At 35.8% G+C, this 18,203-nt stretch overlaps 1 protein-coding gene and 1 long non-coding RNA gene across 2 annotated transcripts; one reads left to right on the forward strand and one right to left on the reverse strand.

Moving 5' to 3' along the window:
* Positions 1 to 309: 309 nt before the first annotated feature.
* On the reverse strand, positions 310 to 2,837 carry LOC138904111 (5-epi-aristolochene synthase-like). Its single transcript, XM_070192577.1, has 7 exons — positions 2,665 to 2,837; positions 2,273 to 2,537; positions 1,810 to 2,185; positions 1,515 to 1,733; positions 1,278 to 1,416; positions 877 to 1,122; positions 310 to 772 (listed from the first exon to the last, which is right to left on the reverse strand). Exons 1-7 carry the CDS (start codon positions 2,773 to 2,775, stop codon positions 476 to 478), a joined length of 1,653 nt encoding a protein of 550 aa, XP_070048678.1. The 5' UTR covers positions 2,776 to 2,837; the 3' UTR covers positions 310 to 475.
* Positions 2,838 to 8,102: 5,265 nt separating this feature from the next.
* Positions 8,103 to 16,189, forward strand: LOC117276041 (uncharacterized). The gene is made up of 2 exons (XR_011413345.1): positions 8,103 to 8,786; positions 15,913 to 16,189. It is a non-coding gene; the product is annotated as an uncharacterized lncRNA (long non-coding RNA).
* Positions 16,190 to 18,203: the final 2,014 nt, after the last annotated feature.

Consider the following 18,203-nt stretch of genomic DNA (forward strand, 5'->3'; position numbering starts at 1 on the left):
ATCCCAAATAAAACTGTTGTTTAGAGTTATTATTACATCCTAGATATATACATGAAATTGCAAAAAGGAGAAAATGGACGGAATGAAAAAATGTATATATATACTGATAGCAAAGAAGTGAAATCGGATGAACTTTAACTTCTATCATTTGAAGTGTTAAACAAGTATATTCAGGTATGAATATCGAGATAAAAATAGACCTACTTCTCTAGTATTATACAGTTCTCGATCAATAAACAGGTAATTAGTTATTAGATCTTAAATTTCTCTCGTAAACAGGCAAGACTGAAGTAGATTTTCAGATTAAGGTCAAGAATGAAAAAAGAATTTGATTCTCATGGATACAAAATATTGTGATTACAAGGATCTTAAGAAGGTCCTAGTTTAGGAAGTGCACTGCACAACAGCTCCCTAACAACGTAATTATACAACAAAGAAGAATGAAGTTTCCTTGAGATGAGCAACAAATGGCAGCTCAAATTTTGATGGAGTCCACAAGTAGGTTAATAATGTGAGGTTTTAAGACTTTCTCCGGATGAGTGTATCCATCTAGATTGTGTATATATGTAACCTCAACAATACGAGCAAGATTGAGAATAGGAGTTAAAAATTCTGTAGAGACGGGAGTGGGCCTAAGAAGTCCTTCATTAATATCTTTCCATGCTGTCTCAGCCATATTTTGAAATTTAGCCATTGCCTCTTTTGTTGATATACCATAATCTCTCATGCAGCACTCAATTCCAGTTGCAATTTGTCCCCTGCTTTTCTCAACCTAGAAAGCAGATAAATTAAAGGTTAGCTTTTATATTGCCTTAATTGTACTTTGTTTGTCCAAATCCCATATAATGATATAATTTCTTGAGATGCAAATCATACCTCGTACGTGGCTGTGTCATCGATAACTCGACATATAATTACACTAGCTTCAAGAATTTTTGGATTCTTTGACAACCACTCAAAATCTTGCTCCGTGGCAGACTTCATGCCCAAATACGATGTTGTCGCGAGGTAGTAATATGTGGTAGTTGCTAGTGCATTGCTTAGGTATTCAGAAACAGGTGGCATATATCCTTCAATAAACCATGTTGACTCGACATTATAATTTCTTACTACTTCTTTCATCTGTGAATACAAAACATATATGTGTTCAAGTGTTAGAAAATATTGATTGAACTGTATCAAGTTTCTAATCACTAAAAGACGAACACAAGGTAAACCAAAGTGAGAAATGGATTAAGGAAAAAATGTATTTCGATAGTTAAGTTGCTCGAACATACTCTTTCTATTGCATGGCAGACAATATGAGATCTTCCGGCACTAGACAATTCCTTTTCATAATCCTTGTAGAGATCTAGAATAGCTTTATAACTGATTTTCATGTAATCAGGAAGCCGATCAATTTCGTTGATATCCCATCTGCAGGATGACAAAATTAAGGTGAATTCGAAATTCGTCTTAATCTTTTCACGACGACATTCACTATCAAGGAATAAGTGAATTGATGAAGTTCATACCTTTGTATGGCATCTGTGTATGCCTCAAGTTCTTTAACTGTACCGTAAGCATCAAAGGTGTCATCGACAATCGAAATCATTGATATGGTCTTAACGAGCATGACGCGAGCTTGAGAGTATTGAGGCTCAAAATAAACTCCTAATGCCCAAAAGTAGCATTCAACTACTCGATCTCTAGCATATGGAAGTGTTGTTACAAAATCCAAATCTTTCCACCACCTGCAGCATAAGAAATTAACATGAGTACTTGAGATATGATGAATCAAAAAGGGTTCATCGTTTTTATATATCGCACCTTGATACTTGAGCAAGTTCTTGTTTGTGCAATATCTGGAGCAAGTTGAAATCCAATTTGGCAAATCGAAGTAACACATTATTCTTCGATTGTTCCTTGTCATAGATTGATGAGATGAAGAATCGGGTCTCGACTCTAGGAACACCCTTGTGCAAACATTGCTCAAGGGCATGTGTCACTTGCTCCCTAAGTGGAGATTTCAAATGTGGAGCTGCAGATTCAAGATGGATAGTGGAGAAAGCAAGTGCGTCTTCTAAGATATCGTCAGCATGAGTCCTTACATGTGAAGCTTCATACAAGTTTAATAATCCTAAGACATCACTAGCAAGAGACTCCTTGAATTTGCCATTTTCATCTTGGAATTTGCTGAAAATTTCTGGTATTTCAAGAAAGAAAACTCAAGATGAATTAGCCTTCTTCCAATAAATGGATAATAATTTTAACAACTTCATGATGAACTTACCAGGAGAGATGTTGAAACCGTGTTGCCTGAGCAATCGAAATTGAAGTGCAGAGGTGCACAAATCATTGCAGTTTGAGTTTTGGTTGTAAATCTGATCCAAAATCTCATCAATTTCTTTCTCAAAGTGGTAGGATATACCAAGGCGTTCAATAATGTCAATCAAATTCAATGTATCGGCCAATTTCCTTCCGGTTGCTAACAGCATACTCCTCGTTTGTTCCTTCAATGCTTCAATCTCTTGAGCATATATATACTTTTCCGCAACCTATATGTAATGTACATTAAACTGAAATTAGCAAAATTAATGTTGTTCAACATAAATAAACTACCTGATTATCAATGGAGAACAAACTATAAATATAAATAAAGAATACTAGTATTAGTTAAATTACCTGATTATCAATGGAGAATGAAAGGAACTGATCACCCCAGAGACTAGGGGAGAAGTCGGCGACGGGGCGAACAATCTCTTCTTCATAGTTTGCAACTGCTGCTGAGGCCATTGCTAATTAAAGATGAGTGTATTTTTACTTGTTCTTTTAAGTTTTAAGGAAGAAAGAAAGGAACTCTACTTAAATGGAAGAGAAGGGACAAGTATATATAGTGGTGAGAGACTAGTTAATGTAATTGATCAAAAGCACCTAATCATTTAATTTCCCAGTTGCCTTACTAGACTTTACACTAGCTAGCAGCCTTTTGATTCATTGTTGGCGTCTGGGGTCTATTGATCCAGTTTCCCAAATATTTTATTTATTTGTTTCGTCAACTGAATAATATTATTTAAAAAGGCACAAAATAAGGGAGTACTGTAGAGTTGTTTCCTGGAACTATCAAATTCCTATTACTTTATTTATAAAACCTAATGTCATTGTTGCGGCATAAATTTCAATTATTAATGCAGAGTCCACTTTGATGAACTTAAAGACTAGTGTACGTAGTATTTATTTAGGTCAGTTTAGAGTTAAATTGACTGGATGGTCTAAAAGTTAATCAAACAGTTTTCACGAACAAGGTTTTGTCGAAATTGTAGAGGTCCAAAATTGAAATTTCTCACAACAAAGACGTTTTTTGAGCGAGTCCCACCGCGAGGTGTACTGGCAGGGCATAAGTATCGTGGAGCATAAGCCCTGACATTCACCTAGGCAAAGTGTTACAAAGCAAAGTGTTATGCTTTGTTTTCTCCACACAAAAAAAAATGTAATCTTTACTATATTAATTTCAAGTTAGTTTTTGAATTTAAAATTTCTTTTGGTATCGCTCTAGTTTTTATATTGTTTAGATGACATAGGTATAATGTATCTTTACGTCTTTTATTTTTTCATGTAGAAAAAGTTTCATGGACACGCGCGCGTGCGCATACACACACACACACAAATATATATATATATATATTAATTCTATAATTTTCTTTAACTTTTCACAATTTTAGTGTATTTTTCTGATTTATATAATGATTTTATAAAATATAAAAATAAAATACCCATGGGGCTTACACCTTGGGGCTTACACCTCGCTTCGTGTTAGATAAAACGCCTCATCTTTCGCTCACGCCTTTTTAAATACTGATTTTAAATAGACAATTTTACCCTACTATAGTTCTAATTGAAATTTTAAACTTTCAAGTTACTTTGGTAATATATATAAGTAGTTTGCGTCTTTTTACATCTATTTCGTAAAGATTTGGTAATATATAAGTAGTTTACTGTCTTTTAAAGCTTTCTTTTTACATCTAATTGGTACAGCAATTTGGAAATACCTATTCTTGACCAATTTAGTAAAAGGGATTTTGTTTACTTCCTATACACTATATGAAACCTATTTATCTAAATTATCCCAGTTTTGAAAATTACCCGCCATAAATATGTTTTCCCTACAAATATTATACAATCATTTAAAATAGACTCCTTATTTTCGCGGGCTTCTATTTTTAGCAGTGGCGTACGCAAGATTTTTCATAAGCGGTGCCACATTTAAAAACGTAAACGAATATTGAATCATAAAGCTACTAATTAACGATAATAAATATTTAATGAAACTTCACCATAAGCATAAATATTCTATCTTTTAATTCTTCATCATTGTTTGTCTTCAAAATAGGAAATGTAGTTGTGGACAATTCCAGCTTGATGAACCTCAATGTCCACATGCTTTGGTGGCTTTGAGGCATAGAAACGAGTCTTATGAAAACTATTTCTCTTCTTATTACACGAGGGAGAGACTTCTTGTGATGACCCAAAAGGTCATCTTTAAATTTAATAGTTATTTCTGTGTTCTGAGACCTCAAATAGATTCATCGTTCCTCCACTTGCGTGCGCAGTCCGTATAATTTTCCGAAAAGTATTTATGAAAAATAGATTAAAATGTGAAATAGAACTTTAAAACTCAACTGAGTTGACTTTTGTCAATATGTTTAGCTAACGGGTCCGGATCAGTATTTTGACAGTTTCGGTAGGTCCGTATCGTGATTTGGGACATGGGCGTATGCCCGAAATTTAATTTGGAGTTCGCTAGCTCAAGTTATGGCCATTTGACGGAAATTAGAAATCTCAAGGCTAAAGATTTTCAAAGTTTGACCGCGGAATTGAATTTATTGATATCAGACTCGGATTGAGATTCTGAAAATTTAAATAGCTCTGTTATGTCATTTATGACTTGTGTGCCAAATTTGAAATCATTCTGGATTCATTTAATATGTTTCGGCATGAGTTTTGTAAATTGAAAAGTTCTAAACTCATAAGTCTTAATAGAGGTGTGAATTATAATTTCGATGTTGTTTAACTTGATTTGAAATCTGAAGTACATCCACATTATGTTACGGGACTTGTTGGTATAGTTGAACGCCAGAGAGTTTCGGGGTGAGTTTTGAGTGAGTTCGGGCATTTCGGCACTCTGATGTTGTTCTGAAACTTTTGGAAGTGCGGGGGCACACTTTTGAGTGATGAGGCAATGAAAAAAGTGCGGACCGTAGAGCAAAAGTGCGGACCGCACAATTCTTCCCGTGGCCGCACAATTTTGCTCGCGGCCGCACTCAAGGGGAGTTCTGCAGATTCGATGTTCTGACTTCGGAATCTTATATCTTTTAATCGATAAGGAATTTGGAGATGATTCAAAAACGAAAGTTGTAGCCCTTTGAATCTAGTTTTCAGAAATTTATAGCGTTAATCATTTGGAGATTTATAGAGAATGTTATGTCTTTAATGAACCCTGGTAGTGCAGCCACTATTGAAGTGCGGCCGCACAATTTTGATCGCGGCCGCAGAACCCGGGATATGCGGTCAGCACAATGAGGGGTCTCATTGTGTATTATAAAACCGAGGGTTTGGGTATTATTTCACATTTGGACTTTGGGAGATCGGTTTGTGACGATGTTTTGTAGGTTTTTCAAGAAATTCATTGGGGTAAGTGTTCATTTTCCTATATTTATTATATTTCATGATTCCACTCATTTACATAATGAATCCGTGAATTTATGGAAGAAAAATTAGATTTTTATAAAATCTTCCAAAAATGTAAAATTAAGATTTGACGGTCAATCCGATGTCGGAATTCGATAATTTTTATATGGTTGAACTCGTATCGGAACAGGTATTCGGATTTCGTAGTTTTTCCAGGATTCCAGACGTGGGTCCCACTGTTTATGACTAGATTTTAGGATTTCGAATACGAATTCGCGAGGCAAAGATTTTTTGGAATCTTGAATTAGTTTGCAAATCGAGGTAAGTGTCGTGGTTAACCTTCGCTTGAGGGAATAGAACCCTTGAATTATTAGTTATGTGAAATTCATGTGAACGACGTATAGGCGAGGTGACGAGTGTCTATACGTCGTCAAATTAATTGGTTGCCTAATTATTTGAAAATCATAGACTGTTTTAAATCATGAATTAATTATTATATTAATTATTTCTCTCATATTTCTTGCTCAATATTATGGCTTGAATCCATGTTATAATCGTTACATGTTTATTTGACCTATGTGATTAAATTTTTGCTTAGATGTTGTATATTAGAAATTAAATTGCCTATTTTCTCCTTGATTTTCACAATTAATTGCTACTTGTCATTATTTGTCCCTAAATAATTTATAAATATTGTGTGCATAGTTGCCTAATAACTTCTTACTGAATGTGGTATTTATTGGAGTATTTTATTATATTTAAGAGTTGTTAAATTATATTATTGGAGCGGGTTGCACGCCGCAACGGAATTGAAAATGAATATATTGGGGGATCGGGTTGCACGCCGCAACGGATTATATTTTTAGTATATATTATTGGAGCGGGTTGCACGCCGCAACGGAAATTGATTGAGGAAATGAAAATGAATATATTGGGGGATCGGGTTGCACGCCGAAACAGATTGTATTTTAAGTTTATATTGATGGAGCGGGTTGCACGCCGCAACGGAAATTTATTGAGGAATTATATTATTAGGACGGGTTGCACGCCGCAACGGAAATTGATTGAAATAATAATTGGTTATGACTGCCGAGTTGGCTTCGACTATTAAAATGAGTTACCTGATTTATTTTTATTATTGTTGTTATTATTATTATTGCGTACAGGTTATTGTAAGTGACATGTCTTAGCCTCGTCACTACTTCGTCGAAGTTAGGCTCGATACTTACTGGATATATGGGTTCGGTTGTACTCATACTATACTCCGCACTTCTTGTGCAGCTTCCGGAGTTGGTCCCAATAACGTACTGTAGATTGTGCTCGGATTCAGCTACCAGCGGAGACTTGAGGTATATAGCTGCCCAGCGTTCGCAACTCTGAAGTCCCCTTCTACTTTATTTTGGCCGCGTGTTTTCTTCGAGACATCTTTATTTTTATTTACACCCTTATTTGTATTATTCTAGAAGCCCGTGCACTTGTAACTCCAGTTCTGGGATGGTATTTAGACATCGCGATTATTATGGATTATTCACTATATTTCAGACTTTATTTCCGTATTTGTTTCTTTGTTATTAATTAATTCAAAATTGTGTTAAAATGGCTAATTATATTCTAACGTTGGTTTGCCTAGCAAGTAAAATGTTAGGCGCCATCACGGTCCCAAAGGTGAGAATTTCGGGTCCTGACACTTCTACATACTTATGAAATACGAGTGGACCCTCTATCTGATGAAAGCAAATGGGATGTGCCACAACATATAGCAGAAGAAGTTGTCCTGCCAACTATAGGAAAAAGGCAAACAGGGAGACCTCAAAAATAAAGATACAAACCATATGATGAAATAAAGGCAAAGAAGTATAATGTTTCATGTGGCAACTGTGAGCACTTAATTTTTTATCATATTTAAAGTTTCCGTAACTTTTTAGTATGTAGATATATTTTAAGTTTAATATACATATTTTGCACTTATTTGATATTTTATAGATTTTATTTGAGATAATTAAAAATGATAAAAAGATTCATATTAAGAATAGTACTTTGTTTTGATTTGCAAAAAAAAAAAAAAAGTAAAAAAAAAAAAGTAAAAAAAAAATTCAAGAAAGAATGGAGGGAAATATGCCTCTCTTCCTCATTAGTTATAAAGTCACATGCACATTCTTCTCATTTGGTGTTTAAGAAAAGAAAGTTTGATTATTTAATAAAAGAAGATTCTTTAAATGTGGACCCCCACCCCACAATTGGACAAAAATGGGCTAACAAACTCACATGCACAATTGAAATTTATAATAACACACACGCCACACATGACAAGGAAAAACAAGAAATATTCCTTTAGCAGGGACCCACACAGACTCTTTTCTCAGTGTTTTCTTGGCCAACAATTGATACTACTACGGCATATATATACACACACGAAAAATAGAGGGACGGGGGGTGAGAGCAAATTGGGGAGAACAGATCTGGGAAAACAAAAAGGGAAATGGGAGAAGGGGCAAAAGAGATCTGAAAGAGAGAACGATTAGAGAGCTCAAAAACCAAGCAGTGCCTTCTTCTTGTTCTCCGGGCGAGCAACAACAGTAGATCTCTCTTCCTTCTTCCTTGCTTGGTTTCACCTTCACTGTGAGATCGACATGAAAAGCACATCCATAGAACTCCATTAAAGCCAGCTCTTCTCCTCCAAAAAAAAAACCATATATCACCCCAAACTTCAGCTCTAAAACCCGGCAAAACCTGCCATGAAACAGCTCGAGTTTAGCTCCTAAAACAGTTCAAAGAAGCAGTGAAAATACCGCTGCTTCATGCGACAAAAAATGCAGCAGCTGCCGCTCATCTTCTCCTCCAAAAAACCAACCTCAAACCACCTGTAAACCAACCGAAAACACAAACTCAACAGTTGGCTTCCACCACTGTTAAAATGCAGTCGAAGTTTGAGCTCTGAAAGTCCGTTCTAGTATGAAGTTTTCCGGTTGAGGTCCTGTTTGTGTTTCCGGTTCCGATGCTGTTGTTGTTTTCTTAGCTCAATGGTTATTTCTATTGTACAAAGCTTGGCTTGGATTTCTCTTTATTAATACACTAAACATGGTGGAAAATACACTAAACATGGTTTTCCACCGGTGAAGGTCCGTTCCCTTTTATCTTGTCATTCTATTAAGTTGTCATCAATATGCTGCAATAGAAGAACATGAATCCGTAGTCCTTACTGCTTTATTTTCATTATTTAGTTTTGTCTTGTTATCTATTTTTTCTTAGTTATGTTATTTACTTTGCATATAATCTGTTTGTTTAAAGTGCTCAATGGTGAATCTTTTTTTTTATTTTTTTATTTTTTTGGCTTAGTCCTTATTTGCGAAATATTAGTTTAATTTGTATCATGTCATTCTTATGTTGTAGATTAGAGGTATGCTTAGAAGTTTAGAATAATATGACATGGGTTTGATGAAATGAGCCACAGGGAAATGGGTTTAACGTTGGGCCGTCGGGTGGTTTTGAAACATAGTATTTGGACTTTGATTTAAAACTAGGAAGATTTGGACCCTATAACAAGGTGTTGGGCTTCAGTTGTTGGGCCGTGGAATAGTTATAATTTGTCACTTGCTAATAATAGTTAAATCATACATTTCTTCCACAATGCCCATTCCGTAAATTTGGCCTCACAATCAATCTCAAGTTAGTTTAGGAACAATTATGAACACTCGTTAGATATGTTTTAGGCGTGATTAATAATAAATCATCGTGACTATGGGTACGGTTCCCGTGACAGAGTCATGATACGTAAATCTCATTCGGGTGTGCATTTCATGTGACCCGACTTCAACTTCTAATAATAATAATAAACCAGCATGTTGTAAATAGCGGGTGCGCACGATTCACAATGTGCACAAAAACAAACGAGTGCGCGACATCGCAACTTGTTCAAATAAACTCCATCGATAATTAAAAGCGGTTAAAAAGCTAAAATGCACAATAGGTATAAAATATGTAATCAGATAATTAAGCCAAGTATCAATTGTTAAGCGACCGTGCTAAAATCACGGAACTCGGGAGTGCCTCACACCTTCTCCCGGGTTAACAGAATTTCTTACCCGGTCTTCTGTGTTCGCGGACCATAAATAGAGTCAATTTCCTCGATTTGGGATTTAAAAATAAACCGGTGACTTGGGACACCATAAATTATTCCAAGTGGCGACTCTGAAATAAATAAATAATTCCATTTCGATTAAGGTCACTTTAATTGAAAAAATTCCCCTAATATCCGCCTTCGGGAAAAAGGAGGTGTGACAGCTCTGGCGACTCTGCTGGGGATCGAACCCAGAATCTCTAGTTTCGTAGTTCAGAATTCGAGCTAAGATGACTGTTATACTTGGCTTTTACTTATTATCTTATTTTTACGTGTTTGAGCCTAATGTGCTAAATGCCTCTTTTTACCGCTTTGATATTGTTTGGACTGTATATAAACTGTCACGAAACCCTTCTTCTCTCTGAGTCTTCTAAATCTTCTGGGAAGTGCATGCTGGCGTGACTTCTTTTCTGTTAATGTCATTTCCTAATTTAGAACGAGGATCGAATCAGTTACAAAGCTGGATGGCCTTTTGGTTACCGGTACGTTGCCCCCCCTCGGCTCGAGTTGTCCGCTCGGGTAAGTCAGGTCTAGAACAATACACCCAGGATTTAAACTTAGAATAACACAGCCTCATGCCGGATCCCTAGTAGGTACGTTTGCTTGCATCACGTGCATTTGACTTAGGGGACTCAACACAGGGGTTGAGTCCGTCTAGGACAGGTGTACCCAAAATTAAAGGACCATCCTGATGCATTCTTTACATGCTACTTGTGCATTAATTTGCTTGGCTTGTATGTTGACCGGCTTCGTGAGTAAGGGGAAAAAATCCAAAAAAAAAGAAGAAGAGAAAAACCAAGAGTGAGGTAAGACAGAAAAACACATGATTTTGATAATTTCGGTATTCAAAAATCCCGTTACTCTGTCAAAATTTCAAAAACATAGAGAGAATCATTTCAAAACAAATCATATTTTTCTGTGCATCAAAATGGATGAACTACGCGGGTCTGATTCTCACCGGATGTGAGATACGTAGGCAAACCTAATCGGTTCCGGCCCCTAATTTTCAAAAATCTAAAAATATTTTCCTTTATTTCCTTCTTTAGAAAGTCTTTTTTTAAGACCCCATTTTTAAAAATCCAAAAATATTTCCTTTAATTCCTTCTTTTAGGAGTCTTTTTTTTAAAGAAAATCTCAAACAAATAAAAGATTAAAAAATAATTTTAAACCAAAAAAAAAAAAATATTTGTAGGAGTCTTTCATTAGAAAAAGAAAACAAATGAAATTAAAATCCAAAAAAAATATTTTCTACCTTTTTTTTTAGAAAGTCTTTCTCCCAAAAAATCCAAAAAAAAAAAAAAACATCAAAAGCCAAAAAATATTTTTCTTTCTTATATAGAAGTCCTTCTATCGGAAAAAATTAGAAAAAATAATCAAATTTCAAAAATATTTTCTTTCTTCTTTATAAGTCTTTCTTTCGGAAATTAAAAAGAAAAAATCAAAATCCAAAAAGAGTTAATTTATTTACCTTATTTCTGATCCTCCCGAACTACGCACGATCTGATTCATGTTTTCACATGATACATAGGCAACCCACATCAGGTTCAATCGACCAAATAAATAAATAAATGAAAAAATAAAATAAAAATGATTATGATAATAAGGACCGACTGAGTCCATTCTAATGTGTCTTTTGTTTTGAATCATAGAAAAAGTTTAAGGTGGTCGGTTTGTGGTAAGTTGGCAACACAATATTCAAGGGAAAATGCCATTGACAACTGGCATCGAAGCTGTTACAAATACTCAAGAGACTCAGGGTCAGAGGGTTCTACAGGAGTCTACTGTGGTTGAGAAAAATAGAGTACTGAAGCAGCAAATGACTGAAATGTGTCAAGCATGGGCCAATGGCCATGGACCGCCTTTTTCTATTCATGGTTTCCCAGAGTTCACATCCATTTCGACTACTACCATTCCAGTCTCATTGCCCGATCAATCCTATCCACCTGGTTCAGTCTTTATCCCAACTGTATGACTACAACTGAAACTTCTGTTGCGCACTCCCAAAGTGTGCCATTGACAACCAATCAGACAACCACTACTATTATACCCGTCTTCACCATCCCACGACCGACGGTGGTGCAAAAGGAAACTCACGAGTCACAATTTGCTACCCATCAAGAACAATACCATTCTCCTGAGTACCACTCGTATCTATTTGATCTTCCTTCAAAGATTGAGAAGCCTACCCGAAAGATGGCACAAGAAGAAATGACCCAAAGAGTGAAAAGCTTAGAACAAAAGTTGAAAAACCTGCAAGGGTCGACGTGTCAGAAGAGTATTGCCTTCAAGGATCTATGTATGTTCCCCGGTGTTCGTTTGCCACTTGGTTTCAAGACTCCCAAATTTGAAATGTATGATGGACACGGAGACCCCATAGCCAATCTGAAAAGGTATTGCAATCAACTAAGTGGTGTGGAGGGAAAAAAAGAACTAGTAATGGCTTATTTCGGGGAAAGCCTGACAGGGGTAGCCTCTGAATGGTTTATGGATCAAGAAACCTCTCACTGGCATGTCTGGGATGACATGGCCCAGGCCTTTGTCAAACAGTTCCAATACAACATCGATATCGCCCCAGACCGTAATTCCCTTTCAACCTTGAAGAAGAAACCAACTGAAAGTTTTAGGGAATATGCCATTAAATGGAGGGAGCAAGCGGCTAGAGTTAAGCCACCCATGGATGATCACGAGCTAATCACTGTCTTCCTTCAGGCTCAAGAGCCAGATTATTTTCAAAACATGATGTCTGCTGTGGGCAAATCCTTCTCGGAAGCAACCAAAATTGGGGAAATGGTTGAGAATGGCCTTAAGACAGGCAAAATTATAAGTCAAGCAGTTCTCAAAGCTGCAACTCAGGCTATAAAGATTAAATATGATAATTTTAGTGACACGAATGAGAAGGATGAAGAAACCATGATGACAATAAGGTCGAGAAGAGGTCCTAGGAGAACATCTCGAAGGTATGAGCAGCCTCATCAGGTTTCCGATGATTCCCCTGAGCACTACTATCCACCTCAGAACCCACAATACTCTATTGCTCCATTTCAATATGTTGTCCAGCCACCAAGACACCCCAGAAGGCGAGCACCAGCAACGCAAAATCTCCACCAGCCTCCACAAAATTTTCAAGTGCCCTATAACCCACAACCAAGCCAGGGGTATTGAGGGGAATAAAGGTTGAAAGATAATTTTACACCAATAGGAGAGTCCTACGCAAGTGTGTTTGAGAAATTAAAGCATTATGACATGATTGCACCTATTCCTCCAAATCATGTGGACCCACATGCAAGAAATTTTGACCCTTCTAAAAGGTGTGAATACCATTCCAATGCCCAGGGGCACAATGTTGAAAGTTATCGGGATTTGAAAAGAGAAATAGAAAGGATGATCCAGGAAAAACTGATAGTGATCCAAGATAATGACACCGAGAATATCACGCAGAATCCTTTACATGCATATGATGATGCACACTTTGTGGGGATGATGTGTGGTGACATGGAGTATGAGAATCCTCTCGAGAACTTGCCGACTGAAATTGGAGAAGGCCATGGTGATTCTGATGAGCAAATTTGTGGCTAAATGTCAAGCTTAGCAATTGAAAAGTCATTCCCTCCTCACTAGGAAGGAATCTTGGTAGCTTGTTTTGATATTTTTTCTATTATCTGGGTTATTTCAGGGTGTGATCCAGATTTTATTTATTTTATTGAGTCAAACCCTTCTATCCCTTTATTTTGTTTGTGTGAGTCTTGTCTGTTCGTTTTGTTGCTATTTTTATTAGCCGAGTTATTTTAGGGTCGTAACTCGGATTTCAGTTTGTTTGTCTTATTGTCAAGTACTTCTATCCGTTATTCAATGAAATACAGTTTGTCCTTGTTTCATTCTATGCTTAGTTCTTTCGCCGCTAGTTCTAGTGACATGACATGCATGCGTAACTTTTGGCCAGATCTTAGAAAATTGATTTAATCTTGAATCAGATAACCAAAAAAAAGAAGAAGATATTTTTTAGGATGAACAAAGAGTCGAAACACTTTGGAATTAAGCTCGAGTAAGTTTTACCTTCAAATCATTGTGAAGATCGGGTTTGAGAAAGAATCAATTAAAGTTTGTTGGAAAGTTTGACATAAAGGGAAGGAAAGTGTCTTTCGACCACGACAAACCAAGAAGACAAACATGGTCATCAATGTTGTGACCGCAAAAGATAATATGTTTGGTGTTCTCGAGGCTGGGAGGCCCTTTTTGTGCTACCTAAACACACAATTCCCAAACTTCAAACGTTTAGCAATCAGTTCATCTCCCAACTCTTTCGAAATTCTTCTTTCTCTTTTCTCTTTCGGTGATTATATCGTTGTTCGATGATGATCGGAAACCTATCTTGGATAATATTGAGGAGGAGCTCCCCTTTCTGCAGCTTCGATGTTCTGACTTCGGAATCTTATATCTTTTAATCGATAAGAAATTTGGAGATGATTCAAAAACGAAAGTTGTAGCCCTTTGAATCTAGTTTTCAGAAATTTATAGCGTTAATCATTTGAAGATTTGTAGAGAATGTTATGTCTTTAATGAACCCTGGTAGTGCAGCCACTATTGAAGTGCGGCCGCACAATTTTGATCGCGGCCGCAGAACCCGGGATGTGCGGTCAGCACAATGAGGGGTCTCATTGTGTATTATAAAACCGAGGGTTTGGGTATTATTTCACATTTGGACTTTGGGAGCTCGGTTTGTGACGATGTTTCGTAGGTTTTTCAAGAAATTCATTGGGGTAAGTGTTCCTTTTCCTATATTAATTATATTTCATGATTCCACTCATTTACATTATGAATCCGTGAATTTATGGAAGAAAAATCAGATTTTTATAAAATCTTCCAAAAATGTAAAATTAAGATTTGAAGGTCAATCCGATTTCGGAATTCGATAATTTTTGTATGGTTGAACTCGTATCGAAACGGGTGTTCGGATTTCGTAGTTTTTCTAGGATTCGAGACGTGGGTCCCACTGTTGATATTTTAGATGAATTTCGGATTTTAATCCGATTTTTTTTAATTTTGCACGGTATTGATTCCTACGATTTGTATTGAGTATATTGAAATGTTTATGACTAGATTTTAGGATTTCGGACACGAATTCGCGAGGCAAAGGTTTTTTGGAATCTTGAATTAGTTTGCAAATCGAGGTAAGTGTCGTGGTTAACCTTCGCTTGAGGAAATAGAGCCCTTGAATTATTGGTTATGTGAAATTCATGTGAACGACGTATAGGCGAGGTGACGAGTGTCTATACGTCGTCAAATTAATTGGTTGCCTAATTATTTGAAAATCATAGATTGTTTTAAATCATGAATTAATTATTATATTAATTATGTCTCACATATTCCTTGCTCAATATTATGGCTTGAATCCATGTTATAATCGTTACATGTTTATTTGACCTATGTGATTAAATTTCTGCTTAGATGTAGTATATTAGAAATTAAATTGCCTATTTTCTCCTTGATTTTCACAATTAATTGCTACTTGTCATTATTTGTCCCTAAATAATTTATAAATATTGTGTGCATTGTTGCCTAATAACTTCTTACTGAATGTGGTATTTATTGGAGTATTTTATTATATTTAAGAGTTGTTAAATTATATTATTGGAGCGGGTTGCACGCCGCAACGGAATTGAAAATGAATATATTGGAGGATCGGGTTGCACGCCGCGACGGATTATATTTTTAGTTTATATTATTGGAGCGGGTTGCACGCCGCAACGAAAATTGATTGAGGAAATAAAAATGAATATATTGGGGGATTGGGTTGCACGCCGAAACGGATTGTATTTTAAGTTTATATTGATGGAGCGGGTTGCACGCCGCAACGGAAATTTATTGAGGAATTATATTGTTAGGACGGGTTGCACGCCGCAACGGAAATTGATTGAAATAATAATTGGTTATGACTGCCGAGTTGGCTTCGACTATTAAAATGAGTTACCTGATTTATTTCTATTATTGTTGTTATTATTATTATTGTGTACAGGTTAATGTAAGTGACATGTCTTAGCCTCGTCACTACTTCGTCGAAGTTAGGCTCGATACTTACTGGATATATGGGTTCGGTTGTACTCATACTATACTCCGCACTTCTTGTGCAGATTTCGAAGTTGGTCCCAACAACGTATTGTGGATTGTGCTCGGATTCAGCTACCAGCGGAGACTTGAGGTATATAGCTGCCCAGCGTTGGCAACTCTGAAGTCCCTTTCTACTTTATTTTGGCCGCGTGTTTTTTCTTCGAGACATCTTTATTTTTATTTACACCCTTGTTTGTATTATTCTAGAAGCTCGTGCACTTGTAACTCTAGTTCTGGGATGGTATTTAGACATCGCGATTATTATGGATTATTCACTATATTTCAGACTTTATTTCCGCATTTGTTTCTTTATTATTAATTAATTCAAAATTGTGTTAAAATGGCTCATTATATTCTAGTGCTCGCCTTGCCTAGTCATTGCCATGCTTCTAATATCATCAACAATGCCTGATATGATTGTTGTGATTATAGAGAAGAACAAATTCTGATTCCCATTTTCTAGATAAGAGTGATGTCGTCTTCTTTCCTTGTGTGTTTTTGAAAACATGAAAATAAAAGGTAATTGCAGTGGTAGCCAAATGGTTTGATCTTCCATGTATATTTGGAGATCATATTGGTAATCTGGATTTGGTGCAAAATAAGAAAGGAGTATATATCTCCAAGTTGTAGTAGGGGATCTTTGTTTCGTAGAAATAAAAATGAAAAAGAAGGGTACAAGGAACACCATAGAATACCATGCATGTTTTAGTAACTCAAAGTTGCATTTAAGGTATATCCCTATATAATCCTTTGTTAAAAAGTTCAGTCTATATTTAGAAATATTTTAGCAATTTTAAAAAAAAAAATTATATATATATATATATATATATAAACTACTCAGTGCTAAAATTAGAATTTCTCAATAAGGCCTAATTTACTATATACACCATAATGTAGATATTGATAGCCCCACCTGATCCTTTGAGTGCTTATAGTCATACCCAACTCAGACACGTGAGATGCAGAATTTAACAGAAATAACGCTAAGAAAATATATACAAAGTAAATTTAAAAAACAAAAGTATCTTGAGTTCTTCTCCCACTCACAGGTTGCCTTTGATGACAAAGGAGTCATAGAGAATACATCCCATTGCTTCTGAAAGTATCAAATCCATATGGTGGTGAGATAATTTGTTTGAGATATTCTCTGTATACAAGAAGGCTTTACCTCTAAAATCTGAGAAACTAAAAAGTAAAAGTCTCGTCGTTTCATTGTGACTTATAAATCTTCAAATTTAATATGAATTGAACAAAAAAAAAATTGATTAGGGGAAGAATGAGAAAAAAGGAACAAACAGAATGCCCGAACACACTTAATTGTCCCCTTAAAATCCTTCTAGTCTCAATTTTCGACTGCTTTATGGATGGAAAATAATTAATGAATAGACAGTTAAAATTAAGCACTACCAAAATATGATGAAATGTTCATAACACGGTGCGCGCACTTCTTCTTCGCTAGAGAATTCTTACCAGCAATTCACTTCTCCTCGACAGTCTTCTCTGTATTGCTAACTGAATGGCATTGCAATGTTTAGTAGTATAAGAAGTTTAGTGAAGGCCAACACATTAATCACAATTTTGCTTCTTCAACACTGAAGAAAAAGCAAGAGATAAGAGTTCGGTAAGGGGAAAAGGGGGCGTATTTAAGATGCCAACTGAAGTGTATTTTGAGTTATCTAAACTGAATACGTAAGCCGTCCATTCCGGACAACCGATAAGAAAAACTGAATATATAAGCGATGGATGAGTGTTTTTTTAAAATGGAAGAGATGATTTATAAACTTTAAAAAGCCCAAAAAATGAGGAAAAAGATAAATAGCCATTCTATTCAAAGAGAAGTGACACCTCACTTGTCTATGCCCCTGCTTTATATAGATATATAGATTGGTAAATTGTATATGCCCGTATAATTACGTTGAAACTTGAGTAGGGAGGGTAAAAAGGTATCATATAGTGTATGGCTTGGTAAAAATCCCAAATAAAACTGTTGTTTAGAGTTATTATTACATCCTAGATATATACATGAAATTGCAAAAAGGAGAAAATGGACGGAATGAAAAAATGTATATATATACTGATAGCAAAGAAGTGAAATCGGATGAACTTTAACTTCTATCATTTGAAGTGTTAAACAAGTATATTCAGGTATGAATATCGAGATAAAAATAGACCTACTTCTCTAGTATTATACAGTTCTCGATCAATAAACAGGTAATTAGTTATTAGATCTTAAATTTCTCTCGTAAACAGGCAAGACTGAAGTAGATTTTCAGATTAAGGTCAAGAATGAAAAAAGAATTTGATTCTCATGGAT

The sequence above is a fragment of the Nicotiana tomentosiformis genome, unplaced genomic scaffold (genome assembly GCF_000390325.3).
Source record: "Nicotiana tomentosiformis unplaced genomic scaffold, ASM39032v3 Un00422, whole genome shotgun sequence".
In the NCBI taxonomy this organism is placed as follows: domain Eukaryota; kingdom Viridiplantae; phylum Streptophyta; class Magnoliopsida; order Solanales; family Solanaceae; genus Nicotiana; species Nicotiana tomentosiformis.